At 37.6% G+C, this 22,143-nt stretch overlaps 1 protein-coding gene across 3 annotated transcripts in view; it reads left to right on the top strand.

The window, feature by feature from the left end:
• CWF19L2 (CWF19 like cell cycle control factor 2) overlaps nt 1–22,143 on the top strand; it is a 103,451-nt gene that overhangs the window by 59,031 nt on the left and 22,277 nt on the right. For all 3 annotated transcript variants that reach the window (XM_034409464.2, XM_034409455.3, XM_087894646.1), the window contains 4 exons: nt 1,146–1,271; nt 2,380–2,517; nt 17,928–18,140; nt 19,081–19,197. In XM_034409464.2, the coding sequence (XP_034265355.2) occupies nt 1,146–1,271; nt 2,380–2,517; nt 17,928–18,140; nt 19,081–19,197 (594 nt within the window). The remainder of the gene's footprint in view (nt 1–1,145; nt 1,272–2,379; nt 2,518–17,927; nt 18,141–19,080; nt 19,198–22,143) is intronic.

The raw sequence follows: 22,143 nt of genomic DNA, 5'->3' as shown, positions 1-22,143 counted from the left end.
CTGGAGTAGGGTGGAAATGGAGATTTTACAGTATCCTTCCCCTGCCATGCTCACCAAGCCACACCCACAGAGCCGGTAGTAAAAAATTTTAAAACTCACCACTGCCTGATATATTACTGATTGTAGGAATACAGATGGCAGAGAGATAGAATTTGAGAGTTATTGGTAAGCAGACAAAAATAATAGCAATAGCCTGTAAATTTATATACTGCGCTATAATGCTTTACAGCATCCTCTAGGCAGTTTACAATGTCAGCATATTGCCCCCAACAATCTGGCTCCTCATTTTACCGACTTTAGAAGTAAAGAAGGCTGAGTCAATCTTGAGCCCTGTCAGGATTCAACTTTAGGCTGTGTGCTGAGTTAGCCTGCAATACTGCATTTTAATCACTGCGTCACTGCTGTTGGTTGGTAGAACATTTCAGACATTATTGGATAGGACTACTTTGTTATTTGTACAAATAAAAAGTACAATTGTAAAAAGTTTAGCTAGTTGGGAAAGTACAAAGAGGCTCAATTCTATTTCCAGATTCTCTTAGAAACTTTTGACCAAATTAATCCTAATGCAAATTATATCCTTTTAACCTAATCTCGATCCCACACTGAGTAGAGAATGGTGGATCAATTTTTTTCCTCCACAGTAAAGATGACATGATAGTGGATGAACACAAAAATCTGGCATATATTACCAAGATTGGTTGTGCTCTGATGGGGGTGTAGTTTTGGTTTTCCATGACACTTTCCCATCAGCTCAAGGTAACATTTCATGTCAGTCACAAAAAAACCTGGTCTAACTTTGAAGTACGATGAAATGCTGTTTGATCTTTTAAAGGTTATAGGGAATAAACATGTACAATACATGTCCATTAAGTTAAAATATTTTCAAACATACTTATAATATCAGCACTTAGTGAATGAAATTATACCAAATGGGTCATTTGTATGTGTAGAGTATAGTTTTTGCTCTTAGAAGGATCTTAATTCTATACTTATTTTTGTAGAAAAAATATTGTTTTGAATTTTCTAGATTTCATGTTCTGTTTTAATGGCAAATTTAGTATATAACAATTGTTGAGTTTATAAATTAAAGTGCAACACCTGCTTCAGTGTTTGTTAACTCTTTTTTTTTTTTTATCTTAATATAGAAAACTAGTTTTCAAGAAGACCATGAAGCGATCTTGGTCAGAACTGATAAATCTGGCAGAGCATGGCCTGTTAATATTTCAGAAGAAACATTGGATCATGTAGGCAGAAGGAGGAAGAATCAAATGGTGGGTGTTTTATATATATATTACTTATGGGAACATAGGTATATTAATAAAATAAGTAATATATAGACTACATCTTATTAGTTCATACTCCCTAAACATACTTGGCATTAGAGCAATAGTGACCTTGAAGTTCATATACCATAAAAAGCAAAATCTTAACAATTTCTAAAATATCATCAAAGTTTCCTTTGTCTCTTTTATTTATTATGACTTCTGTGGAATAGTAGAGCTCGTATAAGCTCATCAATAAGGGGAATGAAAATCTGTTTTGCTCTAGGAACTTTCCAAAGGTTCAAGATTTGAAATGCCTGTTTCAACCTTTAAACATTTTCTTGAGCTGTTTTGGGAAGGAACAAGGTGTTTCAAATGGTTGGAACACTCCATTTTGAATAGAAATGCTTTATACATCCCTGTTTTGTTTTCCCTTTGAAGGAATGATGCGTTTGTAAATATGTTCTAAGAAAAAATATCTTTAAGATGCTTGTCTATAATTTTGAACAGCTTTTTCCAGATGCTTATTTTGTTGATTATACCAAATATAAAGTTACATTTTATACTCCATGCGTTCTGTCAATTTACATTTTGTTGAAACTGATTTTCTGAACAGGAAGTCCTTAACTTATGATCATAATGGGATCAGAAAATTCATCATTAAACAGCATGATAGTTAAGTGAGGTATCATGTGACTACACCCAATTCTATGAGTTTTCCCCCCTTTGGTTGTTAAGTGAATCACCATGATCATTAACTGAGACATTTCCTGCTGGCTTCCCCATTGACTTTGTTTGTTGGAAAATGACTGGAAAGGTTGCAAATTACAATCATGTTATCACAGGATGCTACAATCATTGTAAAAGTGATCCAGATGCCAAGTGCTTAAATCAAGATCATGTGACTCTGAAGGTGTAGCAATAGTCATAACTTCGAGGATGGGTTGTAAATCCATAAGTTCTGACCATTATTAAACGAATGATCATAAGTCAAAGACTACCCGTAATTTCAGATGTTCGTTTGTGCTAGCATGATTCATAACATTTTTCATGGGTTTGTTTTAAAATAAGTTGGCAATTGTATCAACAATCTTGATTTTTTTATATTGATTATTAGATACCTACTCATGTGGATAAGGAAAGAATCCGATATTTTCAAGATGATGATAATTTGGATCTGAAGGATTTGATTAGGAATGAAAAGATGAGTACATCACAGGATCAAAATAAGCTTTTCATGAGAATGGCATCAAAGGTAAGACTTGACAATCTAATTCTTACTAAAAATTAAAAGTAAATTTTTGGTATTATAATTTTTTAAAGTATTATTTCATATATTCTAAGATGTCTTTAGACTTACGTTAGAATTTAATTTTGAGGAAATTAGCTTAATAGTGTAATATTTTAGATAACAGAGCTTTCATTTAATGGATTATGTAAGGAAATTTCATTTTCAAAAACAAAATATCAATTACTTGTTTTCTTCTGTGGCATTTATATTCCTTATGTCCACGAATTTTAGTTTTCAATAGATTTATAATAGGATCCTAAAATTTCAATGCTACAGTGCAGTTTTAAAGTAACAAACCCTGTTGCTATGAAATTAAGATTGTTAATACTAATTTACAGATTACAGACAGATAAAATCATACTTATATGCATAAAACTCAGCAGTTGTATGGTTTGTCGAAATCGTGAAATTTGCATTGTGATGTCATAATACAAGCTCCACCCTTTAGGTATTTGTGTGCAATATTCCAACATAAATTCAAAGGAGATGTGTCTCAACACTTGTTTTGTCTTTATCTATCTTTGCCTTATACTTTCTTCTTTCTTCCTTTTTATTTCCTTCTTTGAACTTTGTTATTGCTGAAACAGCCGTCATGGTTTTTTATGAGTTCTAATGATTTGATGAAAAAATCAATGTAAGTCTTCCAATTAGATGTTTCCTTTTGGTTACTCCAGCCTAGTTCCTCAAGTGTAATTTACAACTAGATATGTTAACTCGGGCTCTCATGGCTTCTCTTGCCTGTTTATAATGATAATCAACAGAAAAGGATTGAAGCCACATCTTGTGTTGAAAAGGGGGGACTTTTTTGTGCGATAAACATGCAGTTTAAATGTTCTCTAATAGCTTATGTGTGCCCTTGATAATGTTGGTTTAATTTATATGTACGCTGTTCTATTTCTGAAGACTCTTAAGTAGACTTCAGAAAAGATTAAAGATACTGAACAACGATACTGTGGTACTGACTGCTGGTCTCCCTCTCGGTCTAGCGTCAGTACAATTTGATTGGTAGAGCATGACCTTCTTCCCTCCTTTGACACCATCCGCTGAGTGAATGCTCTCCCACGCTAGTCTGCACCTTTCTTCAGCACATCTGTCTGAATTGTTCACTGCTCCACTTCAGCAGTTTCCCCCTTAAACTAGCACTCCTAATGTACATCAGAACTGCAGAGCCCATTTCAATCTCCAGACAACATTGCCCTTTAATAAAATAACACATTTTTCAAAAGCCAATGTTCAACCTATATCCATCTTAGGTTACCAGCCATTCCACCTCTTCCCTCTAAGATACACTTCCTCTTCCCAATACTCCTCCTAGTTTTTAAGATTCCATCATCCCTTTCTAACGCCTTTCTTTTTCCCATGAGGCGATTTCCTTATGGGAAACTAAACCAAACTCCTATTCTCTAATTCTGTTATCCGCTTTTTTTTTTTTTAATTTGATTTATATGCCGCCCTTCTCCGGAGACTCAGGGCAGCTTACAATGCGTTAAGCAATAGCCTTCATACTTTTGTATATTTATACAAAGTCAGCTTATTGCCCCCACAAACTGGGTCCTCATTTCACCTACCTTAGAAAGGATGGAAGGCTGAATCAACCTTGAGCCTTGGAGAGATTCGAACCAGCAGTAAATTACAGGCAGCTGTGTTAATAACAGGGTGCGTAGACCACTGTACTATCAAGGCTCTTTTTGCTAGAATACAGTCTGTGTTGGGATATCTGGGCTGCCTTTGTATCTCTGACAGATTCACAGAGAGGCATGGCCTCCTGTTACCTGTCACAGTGTGATTCCACCTCCACCCCCTCCAAAGTCTTGTGTGTTTCCATTTGCTGTTCTGCCAAAAGCAAAGCAAATGGAAATTGTATTCCTGTTTCTTCAAGCTTTGCAGTTGTAAATCAATGGTCTGAGTTCCAGGGGTGATGGGGACCATTGACGGTAATTTGGCCATATGTGGCCTACAGGTTTTCCATCTCACTTTAAAAGAACCATTTCGTTTTTATGAAAGAGATTGGTCTGAGAAGTAACCTTTCCACTAGTCCTTTTTTGTTCTTGTTTACAATTTAGGAATGGATATAATTTTACATTTAGTTGAATACTTGAAAGAAGGTTAAAAATTTTGAACCCTGTAAAAACCATTAAGCCTTCTTAAATCCTTACAACAGTTTAGAGAGAGCTGATTAACCCAAAGACTCAGAGTAGGCTTTTTTTGAATAAAGAATTGAAGCCAATTTTGTAGAGTAGCCCCAATATTTTATGCTATACAGTGAATTGACTTTTAGCATACACACATGGAGGGAGGGAGGGAGAGAGGGAGGGAGGGGAGAGAGAGAGAGAGAGAGAGAGAGAGAGAGAGAGAGAGAGAGAGAGAGAGAGAGAGAGAGAGAGAGAGAGAGAGAGAGAGAGAGAGATTTGTATGATATATAACAATAAATGAAATCTGTATTCAGATTTTAAAGAGTGAAGATATTAATTTAAGGGATTTTTGCTTCTAATTTTTTCCCCTCATTTTTATTAATGATGTCTACAGATCAGGATGACTTACTGTTTGATACCTTCATTTGAGGAAGAAATAAAAAATACATTTGTTGATATAAAAAATTAAAATTATTAAAAGCCGGAAAATAATATTTTGCCGAGATCCTGAGAAAAGTGATTATTCAAAAACAGAAAAGGATGTTAGAATAAAAATAGCAACGGCACATAGGAAAATAATCTTAAAATAATTAGTTCTAAATTAAAAAAATGAAAAAATGAAGTGGGAACAGCAAGCAAGCTTGTTTGTGTATTTTTTTCTCCTGACCACACCAGGATTGTGTCACTAACCAAGGCCATTTTTGTGTTGGGAATCATCACAAATTTTTAAAATGCTAAATCTCCCCAAATTTATCAATTAATTATGTTAGTTTTTCTTCCCTCAGGGAAATTTTACTTGTCTTTCCAGAAACTCTGCCATGGAACTATTTGAAAACCTTAGTTTGTAGGAGCCACTGGCCATATCTATTAGGAACAGTTACCTGTCCAAGTGAATAGATTTTCTTTGCATAATGAATTTGAACATTGGAATGATGGACAATTGTCCTCTGGGAAGGCTTACCTGTAATTATTTAACAGCTTATTTAGAAAGAATAAAAGTAAAATATGATTATCCCCATCATCCAATTTGCTATTTTTGGATAATAGAAGTATTTTACCCATTTCTGTCTTCCTTCAGGTTTTTTAATTTTTGTGAAGTTGCATACTGGCCATTGCACATTATGTGATTTCAGTTATTCTTTCTTTTTAAACATTAAATCACCACAGGCTATAGGTTTTCTTTTGGAAATATTTTGCAGTAGCACTCTTAACTACATTTTGTATGGGAATGATATATTTCAATTCTGCCAACTGAACTATTAGCCCTCTAAAAATAGTCTTTTCCAAGACATCTATAGCAAACCCTCCAAAATAATTGATTTTTTTCAATCTATTTCTTAGCAGTAATTCAGCATCTAAGCAGGAACAAAGATGTCTGATAGAAATCAATAAACTTTAACCACATAATCTAGTCTTTTGATTATTGGTTTTATTTCATTTCTGCAAAGATACTGATTTTATATATTTGTGTGTCAAACTCATTTATTAATATTGAGGTTCATTTAATAATACTGATGTCCCATGCAGAAAATTTATTCTGCTTCTATTGTGTGAGAAATAAAATTAAATTGAAATAGTTTTGTTTCTTTAAAAGAACTCCTGTAGTTTTATTCTGTACAACACAGTATCTCTTGAGCGCTTTATAAATAGTTTAGTAATATCTGTTTTCTTTCTTCTAATGGTAATTTGGATCTAACAGTTTGTAGATGATCATCATGCAAAATAATCTAATAACAATCTAATAATTCACTGACTTTGTTTCAATGGAACAAATTGTTGGTAGATATTCTACATTCAAATTCAAGTTCATATAGATATGATAGGATTAAAAGTAATAAAGACATTTGAGTAATGAAATCTATCTAAGCAATATTTAATTAAGATACAGATTCTCTTTAAACTCTTTTTTGTATTTGTAATCCATTTGTCTAAAAATCTTTTCGGTTCACATATGTCCTATTTTCTGTAATATATTTGGAATCTAACATTCTTGGAATACATATTCTACCATTGAAATTGGATGATGTCAGTGTTGCCATGGCAATTTAAAATCGTATTGATGCAATTTACACAATCTGTACACCTTTTTTGTTCTGGCAGTTTTTCACGGCAGCTGTAACTCTTGCATTCATGTGGAAGGGGCATCTTGAATTGGTATTGCATTAGTGTTATTACCAGAACAAATTTTAGTTCACTAGATGAATACAAGCAAGAACGGAAACAGCCCACAGAAGTTGATGATTAGGAAAGTTTTTAAAAAAAAATGCTAATAAATTTAGAGTCAAATATAAGTAGTCCTCAAATTATGACATCAGTTGGGATCAGAACATTCGTCACTAAGCTATGTGGTTATGAAGCTCGACATCATGTGACTTCATTGCTTAGCTGTGGCAATCCTGCCAATCCCTGTTACCATCATTAACAGAATCAATTGGTTGTTAGCTAAGCACCCAACCTGATCCAAGCCATTCCCACTCTTAGGCCTGACCCTCAGTTCTTCTAAGGTAAGACACTGCCTCCCCTTCAATTCCCCAATTGCCTATTCCCTGCATTCACTGCCCTTTTGACTGCCCTGGCCCCTGCCTTGTGGGCACCAAGCAGCCCCAGAACCATGTAGCTGTAGAGTTGCTTGCCCTGCTGTAGCTCAAGGGTTCCTCGGTGTGTTATGCTTCTGTGGCTACATGAAGCTCTTGAACTGTGTACAGCAGCGCCATGTGAAACTGCAGCCAAGCCAGTCCTTCTACTGACACAAAGTTAGTCGCCTCTGCACTCCAGAGCTCATACTCTGCGTGCTCCACATCCCAGCTGACCTTCACCATCTTTTTGCGAAGGCCTTCTGCTGTGCTCAGTCTGGCCCTTTGCAAATCTTCCTCAGATCTAATGAGAAAATTGCTGGGAAGAAAGCCCTGCATAGCCAGGAGCTACCTTGCCACATAAGCAAAGAAGTAAAAATATAGCAAACTGCCAGCTGGGGGCATGGAGGGCAGGAGGCCAAAAGAACAGAGATCGGGGGGGTGGGATATAGGCTAATAGGGGAAGTTGAAGGGCTCCCGTGGTTTTAATTTTGGGCAGGCTTCCAAACTTTTATCACATGACTGCAGTGGCCATAATTTCAGGGGCTGAACATAAGTAGAGGTAGTCCTCGACTTAACAACAATTCATTTAGTGACAGTTCAAAGTTACAACGGCACTGAAAAATGTGACTATGACCATTTGTTCACAGTTACGACCTTTGTAGCATCTCTATGATCATGTGATCAAAATTCAGACACTTGGCAACTAGTTCATTTTCATGACCATTACTGTGTCTCAAGGTGATGTGATCACTTTTTTGCAACCTTCTGACAATGGGGAAGCCAGATTCACTTAACGACTCTGTTACTAACTTACCAACTGCCACGATTCACTTTAACAACTGTGGCAAAAGAAAATGTTGTAAAACTGAGCAAAACTCACTTAACAAATGTTTCACTTAACAACATACATTTTGGGCTCAGTTGTGGTCGTAAGTCAAGGTCTACCTGTACATTCTTTCAGCACCATCATAACTTCCAATGCTGCTGAACGAATGGTTGTTAAGCAAAGACTAACTGTACTCAAGCTTATGTTGTGGCAGGATTTTGATTGTAGAGTTCTGTTGACTGTTCCCTTTTCTCTTTTGAAACACTTTGTCAAAGTAGATATTTTAGTAGTGCTCTCTCTTCCCCTGTTATCATAATTGAGCCTGGCCTTTGCAAGGCAATTGCTGGTCACTCAAGTCCTTCTTCCCCATTCACTCCCAATGATAGCAATTCCTTAAACAATGCACAAACAGCTCAAATAATGATTTACTGGAAATTCAGAGTGGAATTCTTCAGCTTCAAATACCCTCACAAAGTGAAATGTGATCTATAAAAGTTTAGGCCAGGTGTCCTCAACACCTTTGGACCAGTGAGCAGATTTGACATTTTGACAGGTGGCACTGTCTCGAAATGGATGCTTTGAGAGTGTGACCTTGAAGCCTTAACAAAAGCACTGAGCTAAAGTCAACTTCCCTTTTTCCCCCTAACAATTCCTCAGGTACGGAAATGAGCCTCAAAGACTTTGATAGACATGCATAGTATGCTTGAGGTAAATTTTTTTTTGTTTCAGCATGTTAGCTTCCCATTTTTTATTTTTAATTAAAAAAAAAACTAAACAAATATAATTAAATAGAGTAGGGAATTGGGCAGACACCTAAATACTTTTTGGCAAGCACATTGTCATCCTAGGTTTATTCCATAATATATTTATTTTGGTTTTCCATAAAATGCCATAGAACTGTTTGTTCTTCTCATTGCAATAAATTAATAGGACTGTCATTTTGCTGGTCGTTTCTTTATGCTATATATCAGCATACTTTTAAATGGTTGATTTTTTTAAAACAACAACAACAACAACCCTCTCCTTGTTCTTTTTTCATGAAGTGAGTGTGAAAAAGGGTCCAGCCCTTTTTTTAATAGAACATCTAGTTAACATAACACATATCAGAGATAGTTGTGTGACAGGCTTATAACAGGGAGTAGCCTTGTCTTTATAGTGGGAAGGGCGGGGGAGACTAAAACTGATCAACTTATTGTTTTGCCAAGTGTTAGGGTAGTGTTCAGGTGTCCAAGCAATTGGCTCTTTTGGATCCAGAGACAATAGCAATAGCACTTAGTGCTATTGTGCTTTACAGCCCTCTGTAAGCGGTTTACAGAGTCAGCATATTGACCCCCAACAATCTGGGTCCTCATTTTACCGACCTTGAAAGGATGGAAGGCTGAGTCAACCTTGAGACGGTGAGATTTGAACTGCCAAACTTCTGGCAGCCGGCAGTCACCAGAATTAGCCTGTAGTACTGCATTCTAACCACTGCGCCACCACGGCTCGTGAACATTTCAGTAAATAAAGGGATTCTAAGCTTTTTTATTAGCTCAAGCAAACAAGTTTAAAAACGTAACATAAAAAACATAAATACAAAGCAAGATAATACTCAAATCTCTTACAGGCTGCCAGGGAGATTCTTAATAGTGACAGCTGAGCGATCTCAAGGACAGTCAGTTTCCACAATACCTAGTGGTAGGTTCCATGCAGAAGCTCCACAAACAATGACATCCGGAGGTGGGCGTCACATACTCTAACAACCGGTTCGCTCAGAACTGAAAATGGGAGAGTGCATGCCTTCCGCACACGCGTGCAACATAGAAAAGAAAACAGCGATTATATAGGTCCGGATAGTGCCAGGATGGGTGGGTGGGTCGAACTGGCAGCAGCCCACCTATGATGACATCCTTCTGTTTTTATTCAAATGTGGCAACTTTATTTCATGGTCCCCGCTACGGTCATGGGACTACAAGATCCTGGGCTTGACTGGCTGGCACATGACTGGAATGAGAACCAAAAGCCTGAGACTTTCACAGTGGGAAAAGCTTTGAAGCTATATATGATTCCCTCCCACCCCCTTCTTTGTTCAGCAAGCAAGAGCAAAAAACAAGCAAGCTAGCTCAGTATGAGCTCTAAATTTCTAGACTTTTCTTTATATAAAGGAGAACTCAAAATACTAAACTCCTTGAAATAACAATGGCTCTTTCACATTCCCACTAGACTTATCTCAGTTTTAGGGTGACCTCTTTTGTTTTGGGAAATCTCTGGAGATATTTTTCAGCACCATGTACTGTGATGTATATATAGAATTCTGCATATAATTGCATTATTGACTGTAGAAAAGTAATCCAGAGTTTTCAAAGCTTTGTCTCTGGCAGATGTAATTGCTGCAGTAGAAAATCAGTCATAGTCTGACACTGTGTTTTTCGGTGTGCACATGTGTCATTTGGAAATTCACATATAGTTTGTGATTGATGGAAACTCCTCACTTTTGGTTTTTGAGTTGCTTGTGTCTGTTCTGAAAACGGACATTGCTTATAGACAGGTCTCAACAGGTCTAGAATTTGCTTTCTGGTGTTATCTGGTGCTTCAAAATAATAAACAGTAATGGGCAAGTGAAAAAGCTAAGAAAATGAAATGTACTTTCAATTCTCACCCTTTGAACTATTTTCTCTCCTGAATGCAAAACTCTTCCTCCTACATAATTATTTTCAAAACCCAATAAACATAGAAGAAAATATAAGTCAACATGACATAATTAGAATCTTATTATTGCATATAGAGGAGAAACATAAAATTTGCAACTGAAGGGAAGTCTAATGGGTATTATTGATTCTGGTTTTTTTTTTACTCGATTTATATCTTGTATATAGTGCATTTGTGTTTGAATGTGTGTGTATTTTCTCCAAGCTGAACATCTCAAGAACTTCACTCTATCTTCATAGGGCACTTTTTAAAGTGTCTGTATCATCTTAATCACCCCCTTCTGAAACCATTCTAGACTGCCAATATTCTGGAAATGAAGTACATAGAATTGTATAAAGTCCAAGTGTGATCATATCAGTGCCGTGCAGACTTCACATGCCTGTTACGATGCTTCTTCTATTGCATCCCAGATCATATTAGTCTTTCTGACAGCCATCTCACAGTGCTGATTCACGTTCATTGTGGAGTCACTGACCACGCTTAGGTTATTCTCTGATGTGGTGTTTCCAAGCCATGCATCTGCCCTGCAATCTGGAAAATGCTGGAAACAAATGGAATAAAAGAAAATAAATAACACTCTCTGACACAAAATTAAAACCTGGTGAAAAGGTGATGCAGCTTGAGAGTCTTCTAAGGAGCTTTCTTCAAGGCTATTTCCTAGCAATAAGGGTGGAAATAATTTTATGGGTGACTTTGTTGAGATTTTTCTTCTTTCAAATATAAACATAGTATTGAATTGCACAAATCCTCCCCTGAGATATGAACCCCAGCGATGTTAATGGGCTGGTGAATTTCTGGAAATGCAATTCTTTATGTTAGCCATCTTTTCATATTTCCTGTATATGGATGATTGTGAATGAATGTGGTGTGAAAAGATACAAGTTTTTTAAAAAAAGAAATCAACCATTTTAAGTGAATACTGGATAATTTAAGGGAAATAGAAAGGGAAGACATCATCTTAAAGATCTGAAAAACAATACTATCAAATTATTGTCAAATAATAGTAATAGTGTAGTTTGATAGTAACAATACTATCAAGCTATGCTATCAAAAGCAAGTTGATGTGAAATAAACAGTAACTTTATTTTGTCTCAAAAGTTAAACCCACGTATCATTACAGACTTATTAAAACATGTTTTTGGGTTATTTTTCCAGCTACGGATGATATTGATAAGAAAAAAAAACCACTGATGTTAGTGATAGATGAAGTGTTGCCTAGTTGACTTATCCTGCAACATGGTTTCTTCATAATCTTTGTTTTAAAACTAAAACTTAAAATTCTATGTTAAAAAAGTCTGAATTCTGTAACGTATGCAAACTGCCTTATAAGCTAGTAGATAGTATATGTTATGCTTAGTTTGCGTGATTTATTATGGTTGTATTGAACATGGAGAGTAACACTGCCTCAAGTCTGGATCAGTGAGGCAGAAGAAGCCAAGCACACTATATAGAACAGAATAATAGAGTTGGAAGGGACCTTGGAGGTCTTCTAGTCCAACCCACTCCTTAGGCAGGAAACCCTACACCACTTCAGACAAATGGTTATCCAACATCTTCTTAAAAACTTTCAGTGTTGGAGCATTCACATTCTGCAGGCAAGTTGTTCCACTGATTAATTGTTCTAACTGTCAGGAAATGTCTCCTTAGTTCTAAGTTGCTTCTCTCCTTGGTTAGTTTCCACCCATTGCTTCTTGTCCTACCCCAGGTGATTTGGGGAACAGCTTGACTCCCTCTTCTTTGTGGCAGCCCCTGAGATATTGGAACACTGCTATCATGTCTCCCCTAGTCCTTCTTTTCATTAAACTAGACATACCCAGTTCCTGCAACTGTTCTTCATATGTTTTAGCCTCCAGTCCCCTAATCATCTTTGTTGCTTTTCTCTGCACTCTTTCTAGAGTCTCAATATCTTTTTTACATTGTGGCGACCAAAACTGGATGCAGTATTCCAAGTGTGGCCTTACCAAGGCATTATAAAGTGGTATTAACACTTCACGTGATCTTGACCTCTGTTTATGCAGCCTAGAACTGTGTTGGCTTTTTTGGCAGCTGCTGCACACTGCTGGCTCGTATTTAAATGGTTGTCCACTAGAACTCCAAGATCCCTCTCACAATTACTACTATTGAGCAAGGTATCACATATACTGTACCTGTGCATTTTGTTTTTCTTGCCTAAATGTTTTATTTTTTCACCATTTTTCATTTTGTTAGATAGCGCCCAATGTTCAAGTCTGTCAAGATCCTTCTGTATCTTAAGCCTATCTTCTGGAGTGTTGGCTATTCCTGACAGCTTGGTGTCATCTGCAAGACCTCACCTATAAAATAATGTCAAATTTATATCCAACACCCTAGAAAGGATCTGTATATTACTAAGAGTTGACACTGATTTGATGACAAACATCAAGTGATCTTGTGAAAAAAGGAGGCATTTGCAATCTGTATACATGCTCAGTGAGTGTTCATTGGGAATTTTCCACCGCATATGTTCCTCAAGACATGTAAGATATATTCTCCTAGTGGATAATGAGCCTCTGAGAATTAGATCTGAGCCTTTGGAATCAGCACTTTTCCTATAATTGGGCTCCATTAATGTGAAAGCTTTGTCCTGTTCTTGTCCAGGCTTCACTACTGTAATTTGGGAATAAGAACATGACAACCTATTGAGTGTGGTTTCTATAGAAACGAAGGTAGATAGAACAGTAACTTTTAATAAAGATAGTTTACATTTTAAAAAAAAAACAAAGAGAAGGGTGAAAAGAATATAGGGTGGAAGAGGGGACATGATACATGGTGTAAAAATAATAGAGACATTTTCTTTTTCTCCCATAGTAGGATGTCATTAAAATGATGGTAATACTTTGGACAGTCTTTAAAATGGATTAAAGAAATTCATAAAGGATAAAATAGTTGGAGGCTATTAACTGTTATGGCTTTATGCCTCTTTATATCTATTACTGTGATATTACAGTTTATTACACATCCTCATTAGAATTCCTATAGGTATCTGTTTAGCTACCATAAAAAGGAAGTACTACTCTATGCCTATATTTTAATCCAGCAGGAGTCAACACTGATTCAAATACAACAAACACAACAACAAACCCCCCACTTCTGAAATCTGAAAGGCACAAAAAAGTCAAATAAACAGAAAACAAAACAAAACCACAATGCATAGACAAGACAACCCAGGTTTAAAACCTACTCTCTTCTTTTGTATGGTACTGTAAAATAATTTATAAGATGAGTTAATTTAAAGTTCAGTGTGTTGTTCAGATTAATTAGTACAAGGAAAAGATATAGAAATCACTCTGTGTATGATATATTGTCAAGACTTTATAATCGTTTTATATTAACTTTCAGTATCACTGAGTATTTGGCTGTCAGTATACATTAGAAGATACTGACTTGTGGAACTCTAAATGACGCCAGAATTAAACTTTTAAAAAAGTGCTCCTTAAAAAAACAATCAGTTCATGAAATTATATGCTTAGCTTTATAAATGCTTCAGTTTGCCACAGAGTAACCAAAATATTTTTTGTTTTATAAAAGGGCCAATTTACTATAGCAGTTAAAGTATCAAGATAGAAACTGGAAGATTGAGTTATAGTCCCACCTTGGGCACGAAGCCTGCTGGATGGCCTTGGGCCAGTCACTCTGTCTCAGCCCTACGAAGGGGGCAATGGCAAACCACTCATGAGGCAGTCTCTGAGAATTGGGCACAATAAAATTGAAGAAGACGAAAAAAAATATATTAACATTTCAAGACAACTTGTCTTTTGAAAAGCTTTCTAAAGAACATTTCTGTGGTTTCTATAGAAACCTTATGAAAATATGTTCTAAAACACACTGCAGTCTATCATGTGTATCATGTATCATGCAATTTTCGGCCACATCATGTGTTTTTTTAAAAAAAAAAGATGGTGAAATTTTCATCCACGATACTAGGTATTTTCATCAATAGCATTAGCTAGAGCAAAACTTTGGAAACAAAAAAGGCTTATTTTATTTTATTTTATTATTTTTTCACTCACCTTTTGGTAGTTTAAGACGGGCAGAGCACTGTGTCCATTTATGTCTTGGTTTCTTTTTACTTTTAGTTATTATATGTAATCAGGTAACATTGTAGTTTCCATCCTCTTTTTTAAAAAAATGTTTCATTGCCTTCATTTTCTGGCTATTTTCTTTTTTAACTATCTGTCTTGATACATTAGTAAAAAGAAAGCAGGCTCTGATTTCCCAATCCCCTCTCTCCCCTAAAACAATGGAGAGGGGAAGGGTATCCAAAATCCTAGTAGGAAATACCTCTTTGAATGGATCCCTAATGTGTGAGTGTAAAGGGTCCTTCCAGTATAATATTCCATGGGAGACTTGAGATCCATTCTCCCATTTTGTTTGATAGTTACCTAGAAAATGCAACATTTGGTTAAGGCTGTGCAAAATTGGCAGCAAGTCTCTGAAACTGAGTCCTGTGTTTGCAGTTCAATAGTTGCAAAATGAGGCATCTCACTTGCAGTGAGAAAGCTGCAGCTATTTGTTCTGCTATCTATAGAAGAGTTTTGCTAGAACACATTCCTCTTTGGACAAGACTGGGCCAAGCTACCTATATGCAATCAAACATAGGAATCAAAGTAAATAATCAAGACTTACGGTGGTGTTTATTAAGCAGCATATGCTGGTAGGATTCCTTCAAAAGAATATTAAAAGAGACCCCACTCAACAGAGTAATGCACTCATATTTATACTTTTCAGAAAGATGGGAGAATCCAATGCATAAGCAACAGAAGTAGGGTACTTATTCGTAGATAAAGGATCTCAAGTTACTATATGTCAGTGATGGTGAACCTTTTAGACACCGAGTGCCCAAACTGCATGCACACATGCCCAAACTGAAAAGTGTGTGCGTGTGCAAACATGCATGCACGGACGTGGTCATGTGCGGACAAGCGCACGCATGCACATCAGAGACCCAAAGACCAGTTGGCTGGCGGGAGGCAGGGCATCCCAACACCAGCAGTGCAGCAAGAGGTAAGATCTTTTTCTTTCGTGAGCTTCTGTTTTGTTGTTTGCAAGGAAACAGAAGCTCACGAAAGAATTGCCACAGAGATCTGACCTGGGGCGATGGCACACGTGCCAGCAGAGAGGATTCTGTGTGCCACCTCTGGCACATGTGCCATAGTTTCGCTATCACAGCTATATATAATTCTATACTATGCTTCCCTGTCGGAAGCACCGAACCCATCTATAGTGAAAGCAATCGTGGTATTCAGCCGGTTCGCACTGGTTCGGGCGAACTGATTGTTAAATTACCCCCCTCCACTATCAAAGTGGATCCTGGGCACTGCTCTGCGCTGCAATGGAGAAACGGGCAATGGAGGGGCTGGTGTGAGGGAAGGAGAAGGCCGCTTTCCCTCTTTCTTCTCCCTGCTCCTCCTCCTTCCCTTGCTGGCTGCTCCGTTGCCCGTTTCTCCATTGCAGCGCAGGGCAGCGCCCAGGATCCACTTTGATAGGGTGGGAGACAGGGGTGAAATGCTCCCAGTTCAGACCGGATTGCCCGATCCGATAGCAATGGGGGCGGGTGGTTCGGAGAACCGGTAGCAAAAATCCCTGGCCCCCACATGCCCAGCTGAGCCGCGCGATCATTAGAGGCTTTTTAAAAAAACTTTTAAAAGCATTTTTTCTTCGGCCGAAAAAATGCTTTTAAAAGTAAAAAAAAAAAAAAAAGCCTCTGATTATCGTACGGCTCAGCTGGGATCATCCCAGCCTTTTAAAATCATTTTTTCTACAACTTCTTCGGCCGAAGAGGTTGTAGAAAAAATGCTTTTAAAAGGCTCTGACGATCCCAGCTGAGTTGCCTGATCGTCAGAGCCTTTTAAAAGCATTTTTTTTTTTTTTGTATTTTGGATAATCACAATCACGATGTGATTATCCAAAATACAAGTCATAAGACTTGATCTATGTTTGTTTGTTGTGTATGTTGTGTATTATTATATTTGTACTTGTTTATTTTTCTTTTTTAACTCAATAGAAATTTTTTTAAAAAAGCATTTTTTTTAACAACCTCTTCGGCCGAAGAAGTTGTAGAAAAAATGCTTTCAAAAGTTAAAAAAAAAAGTTGGCCACGCCCACCCAGTCACATTACCCCGCCCCCACCAAGCCACGCCCACAGAACCGGTAGTAACAAATTTTACATTTCACCACTGGGGCGGGGGGTGTAATTTAACAACTGGTTCACCCAGAGTCAGGTTGGGCCATGCTTCCAATGACAGCCAACCTGACCCTGGGCGAACCGGTTGTTAAATTATTTAAATCCCACCACTGGGTGAAAGGATTGGCCAGTGACATCCCCCTTGCCTGGGAGACACCCACTATAGGTAATGAAGCTCAGGTTACTTACTGCACAGTTTTTTCCTCCAGAAACCAAAAGGTAGAAATTAAACAATAAAAAGGGAGGAAAACATCTCCCATAAATCAAGAGGAGAGGGAATTTGGGAATAGTAGGCACTAAAAGAAAAACAGTTCCTATTGCAAATCTATGGGCTTGTTCTAGTAAGATAACAGAGTGTGGCCTTGTATCTATATATTAACTTGATTTAATAGATTCTACTTATCCACATACCTGGAACAACTTTTGAATGCCTAAATTTACCTATCATGACTTTGTCTTTAGCTGTCATTGTCATTACTTGCAGTCTGCTGATCCTCCATCTAATGCAGATTATAAGAATAAAGACAAGCTATGTTAGGCAGCAACTCCCACTGATGAAAAGCAAGGTGGCTTAATAAAAATGAAATGAGATTTGGTTTTTATTAGGGCTGTGCAAATATCTCCAGTGGAGCTTCACACTGATTGAAGCACACTCCTTTGAGCTTGGAAGCATTTGCATCTTCCTGAAGATTCAGTATGGCTGCTGTAGGAGTTTTCACACGTTGTCTTCGTATGTGAGTGCACATACAAGCTACCTCATGGCAATCGCAGAATTGTCTGAGTGCTTTGAGGTTAAACACATAATACCATTGCACTCTGTGCATTTGCCCTTTGCAAAACACCACAGCCCATAGTTGTTATATTTAGAGGTAATGAGTTTCTAGAAGTCATCAAATAAATTTTATAATCCTAATTTAGCTTTCCAGCTCCTGATCTATCTTTTGCTTTAGTTTTCAGACAAAACTGATAGAGATTATTACACTCTGGATGACATGTTCGTTTCCCAAGCAGCAAAGAAAGAGGAAAGCGGAAAAGCGGAGGAAAGGGAGAGAAACCAAGCGATCCGTGAGCATCGACAACTTGCTGCATGCATGGAAAAATGCCCTCATTGCTTTGGTAGCTCTGAACTTCCTAAACACCTAATCATTGCAATTGGTAACAAGGTAAAGGAAGAGCATCAGTTATTTTGACATAGAAATGGACGAATTAAAAGAAGGCTGTTCTCTGTGCATGATGTTATGAAATTAAAATTAAGATTGCTTTTTATGACATGAATGATTGCGTTTGAATAACCCTGGCTCTTCAATTAAGAGGAAAAAGCCACTTCAAGGATGCAGCAAATATGAGTGTGACTGTGTCTTGAATGATAAACTTAATCTTCAGTACTTCAGATTTGTTGATGACCTTGCTGCAATGATACACAAGATCTGAATATTTAGGTGGCACAAGAAGAGTAAATAATTAGGAGGCCAAAGCAGAGTTGAGTTGTTAGATGAGAGGAGTCATAGAGGAAAGGTGAAATTATAATTGGTAGAAGAAAACAAAGGCACAAAGACAGACAAAGTCATTCAGATATTAAAAAACAACAGATATAGTGTCTCCTCCTTATAAAATGAATTTGGAATTAGTTTCAAAGAGCTGAAAGAAACCATTTTAAGGCATCACATTCAATCTTCTGCTCCTTGCAGAAATCCAGCATCCTTGACAAATGACGTTCAGCCTGTGCTTGAATATGTTCAGTGAAGGGATTCCAGTCCAAATTAAATGACATGGCAATCTTTCTTTCTCTCTGTGTGTGTACTTTTTCAGACACTATATACAAATAAAAGAACCTTATGGCTGGGAAATAATAATGTTTCCTGTTTTGCCACTTTTTCTCATTCAGGAATCTGTCCCATATAAATCCTGTCCTATATGGATATATAAAACCCTGGGCATGGAAACTGTTTAACAGATTCTCCACTGCTGGAACTTTTAGTTCTTTTAAAATGAGACTCTCTAAGCAAGTTTTATATCAGGTCTAGTTTGGCAGGAATGAATCATGGAAATCATAAGGTCAATATGCACTAACTGGATGCTCAAACATTGCATTTTCTTTTCTAGGTTTACTTATCCTTGCCGAAGTACCAGTCTCTTACTGAAGGTCATTGCCTGATCACTCCTATGCAGCATTACACTGCTGCCACAGTTCTAGATGAAGACATTTGGGAAGAAATTCAGGTGAGCGCAGCTTCTACTTTGATCTGGATTTTTATGATGTAGGTTTTGCATGCTGTAGGTATAACATGGTACCAAGCTTGGTTTTGGTATGTACTTTACACCAGGGGTCCCCAACCCCCGGGCTGTGACCCAATGCTGGGCTGCAGGGCTTTCGGAACTGGGCTGCAGAAGTGGTGGTTGCATGCACTGGAAACTGTATTTGTGAAAGTGATGTGCACACGAAACCATTCCCATCACCCCGCTGGTCCACTGAGCTAGAAAGGTTGGGGACTGCTGCTTTACACAACAGCTGATCTTCCCTTTCTTCTGAATGTCTATGGATGACTAGTATTGTAGTTCATATTCTGTGGACTTGTGGAATTCGTCCTTTGAATTATGAAAGTTTGACAAGAAAATGTAAACTTATATTCTTAGGATTAACAGTTTGAGCAGGGGTGAAATTTAAAAAAATTTTCCTACCAGTTCTGTGGACGTGGCTTAATTGGTGGGCGTGGCTTGGTGGTCAGGTGACTGGGTGGGCATGGCCAATAATAAAAATAATAAACAAGTACACAAAACAATAAGAGGTACCCAAAACCAACTTTCACACTTTACACACACACAACACAACACAACTGACTCACACACAATGTAAAAGCAGCTGCACTTGACCCAAAATGGCCCCTGCAACAAGCAGGAACCTCACACAGCTACAAAAAGCTCCAAAACCAAGTTTTACACTTTTTCCACACAAAATGCCACATTCAGCTTTGTGTTTGTGTAGTTAGAGTGAAACACTACAGAAACCAAATCGCAGAAAGCTGCACAAATATTTTATTTTATTATTTTATTTACATTTTTAGATAAAAACAGCTAAATCTAAAACTTCCTTAACTTTAAATTGCTATGTCTAAAAAAAAAACAAAACTCCTAAAAAAAACTCCAATTAACTATTTTTTTTAAAGCTCCCTCCCAAAAAAACAACCCCCAGTTACTTACCCAATTGAAGGCACAAGGCAGGCAGATTCAGTTCCTCACCGATGAGATTGATTGCAGGCAGGCAAATACAGTTGCTAGCTGATGCAATTGATTGCAGGAATTGCAGCAGGCGAAGCAAGGCCGGAAAAGCGAGCGAGTCGGAAAAAAGCAGCAAGCGGCCAAGTGGGCGACCAGGCGATTAGGGGGGCATGGGGGGGGGGCTATGGATTTTGCTACCGGTTCTCCGAATTACCCGCCACCATTGCTAATGGATTGGCCAATCTGGTCCGAACTGGGAGCATTTCACCCCTGATTTGTAGCCCACTAGATAAGGACATAGAAAGCTATGGCAAATCTAGACAACATACTAAAAAGCAAAGACATCACCCTGCCAACAAAAGTGCATATATTCAAGACTATGGTGTTCCCAGTTGCAATGTATGGCTCTGAAAGTTGGACCATAAGGAAGGCTGAGTGCCAAAAGAATTGAGGCCTTTGAACTATGGTGCTGGAGAAGACTCCTGTGAGTCCCTTGGACTCCAAGGCATTCAAACTGGTCAGTCCTAGAGGAGATCAACCCTGGCTGCTCTTTAGAAGGCCAGGTCCTGAAGATGAAACTCAAATACTTTGGCCACCTAATGAGAAGGAAGGACTCACTGTGCGTGCAAACACGCATGCACGGACATGATCATGTGTGGAAGGACTCACTGGAGAAGAGCCTAATGCTGGGAAAGATGGAGGACAAAAGAAGAGTGGGATGACAGAGAACGCGGTGGCTGGATGGAGTCACTGAAGCAGTAGGCGTGAGCTTAAATGGACTCCAGAGGATGGTAGAGGATAGGAAGGCCTGGAGGAACGTTATCCGTGGAGTCACAATGGGTCGGACATGACTTCATAACTAACAACAACAAAGATAAGGGTTGTAAATTGAGACATTTTCTGAGAGCTGTATATGAAGTGTCCTTATATCTTCTAGAAGAGAGAAAACACAGTAAATAAAAGATGAATATGGTCTGTAAATATAATACATATATCTGTTTTCCTTCAAAGAGATATATTTACCAAAATGCTTTTGATAAAAAAAATATTTTACTGGAGCTTTCCAGACCTCTGTGAAGACCAGTTCTCTCAAAGGAAATCACAATACATTTGTTGACAATTTCATTGTTACTGAAATAAAAATATTTCAAAACTTAGATCTTTCAGTTTAAGGCCTTGGCAAAACAAGGCGCAATGATAACTTTGCTAATGATGATTTGTAACAGTTTGCAGTTGCCAAGTCAGATACTCATTTTTATTGAACTTAAAAAAAATAATGTTTATTTGGGATGATTAATGGTGTTTACTAGAAACCATTTAAGCCCTTAAGAGCCTTCAAAGATTCCCCACATTCCTCAGTTGTGAAAGGAAAACAATTCAGTGAAAAGCTAAATATAAGTGCTCAAAAATGGTAGTAACCCTCAAATATATACATACACACTGAAAAGATCTATCCGTTTCACCAAGGAATTATCACCAATTATGTATCCATTGAGCAATACATAATTTTATTGTTCTCTTTGGGCTAGAGAAGTGTTTAAGTATGAAAAACAAGCTATCCAACCGGCACATTAAAAAGTCTTCCTTTCAGTATAGTATTCCATTGTCATCTCAAATTAATTTGGGATACAGTTGATAGTGTGTGATCACTATGATAGATACCATGCCTTCCCTTCATCCGAGATGATCCAATGGGCTGGATTGTTATGTGTTGAGGGTGGACCAGATGACCAAAAATGTATCTTTCGATTAAAATATTCTGTGATTTTAATTACTGGCTTATTATTATGTTTAGTTGCCCAGTCAGCCAGATGTTTAGACTGGATTTGGCAATTTTGTCCACTTATTGAGTCCTTCCCAAGGAACTGGATAGGCAGATGTTGTTTAATAATATTAAAGGTATTGTCACAGGATATAAACTGTCCCAAATAAATCTGCCCTTTGCTATTC

The sequence above is a fragment of the Pantherophis guttatus genome, chromosome 5 (assembly GCF_059756535.1).
Source record: "Pantherophis guttatus breed Tessera chromosome 5, ASM5975653v1, whole genome shotgun sequence".
NCBI classification, from domain to species: Eukaryota; Metazoa; Chordata; class Lepidosauria; order Squamata; family Colubridae; genus Pantherophis; species Pantherophis guttatus.
Note: the sequence above shows the minus strand (reverse complement) of the source record. Positions and strands in the feature narration are given on the sequence as shown.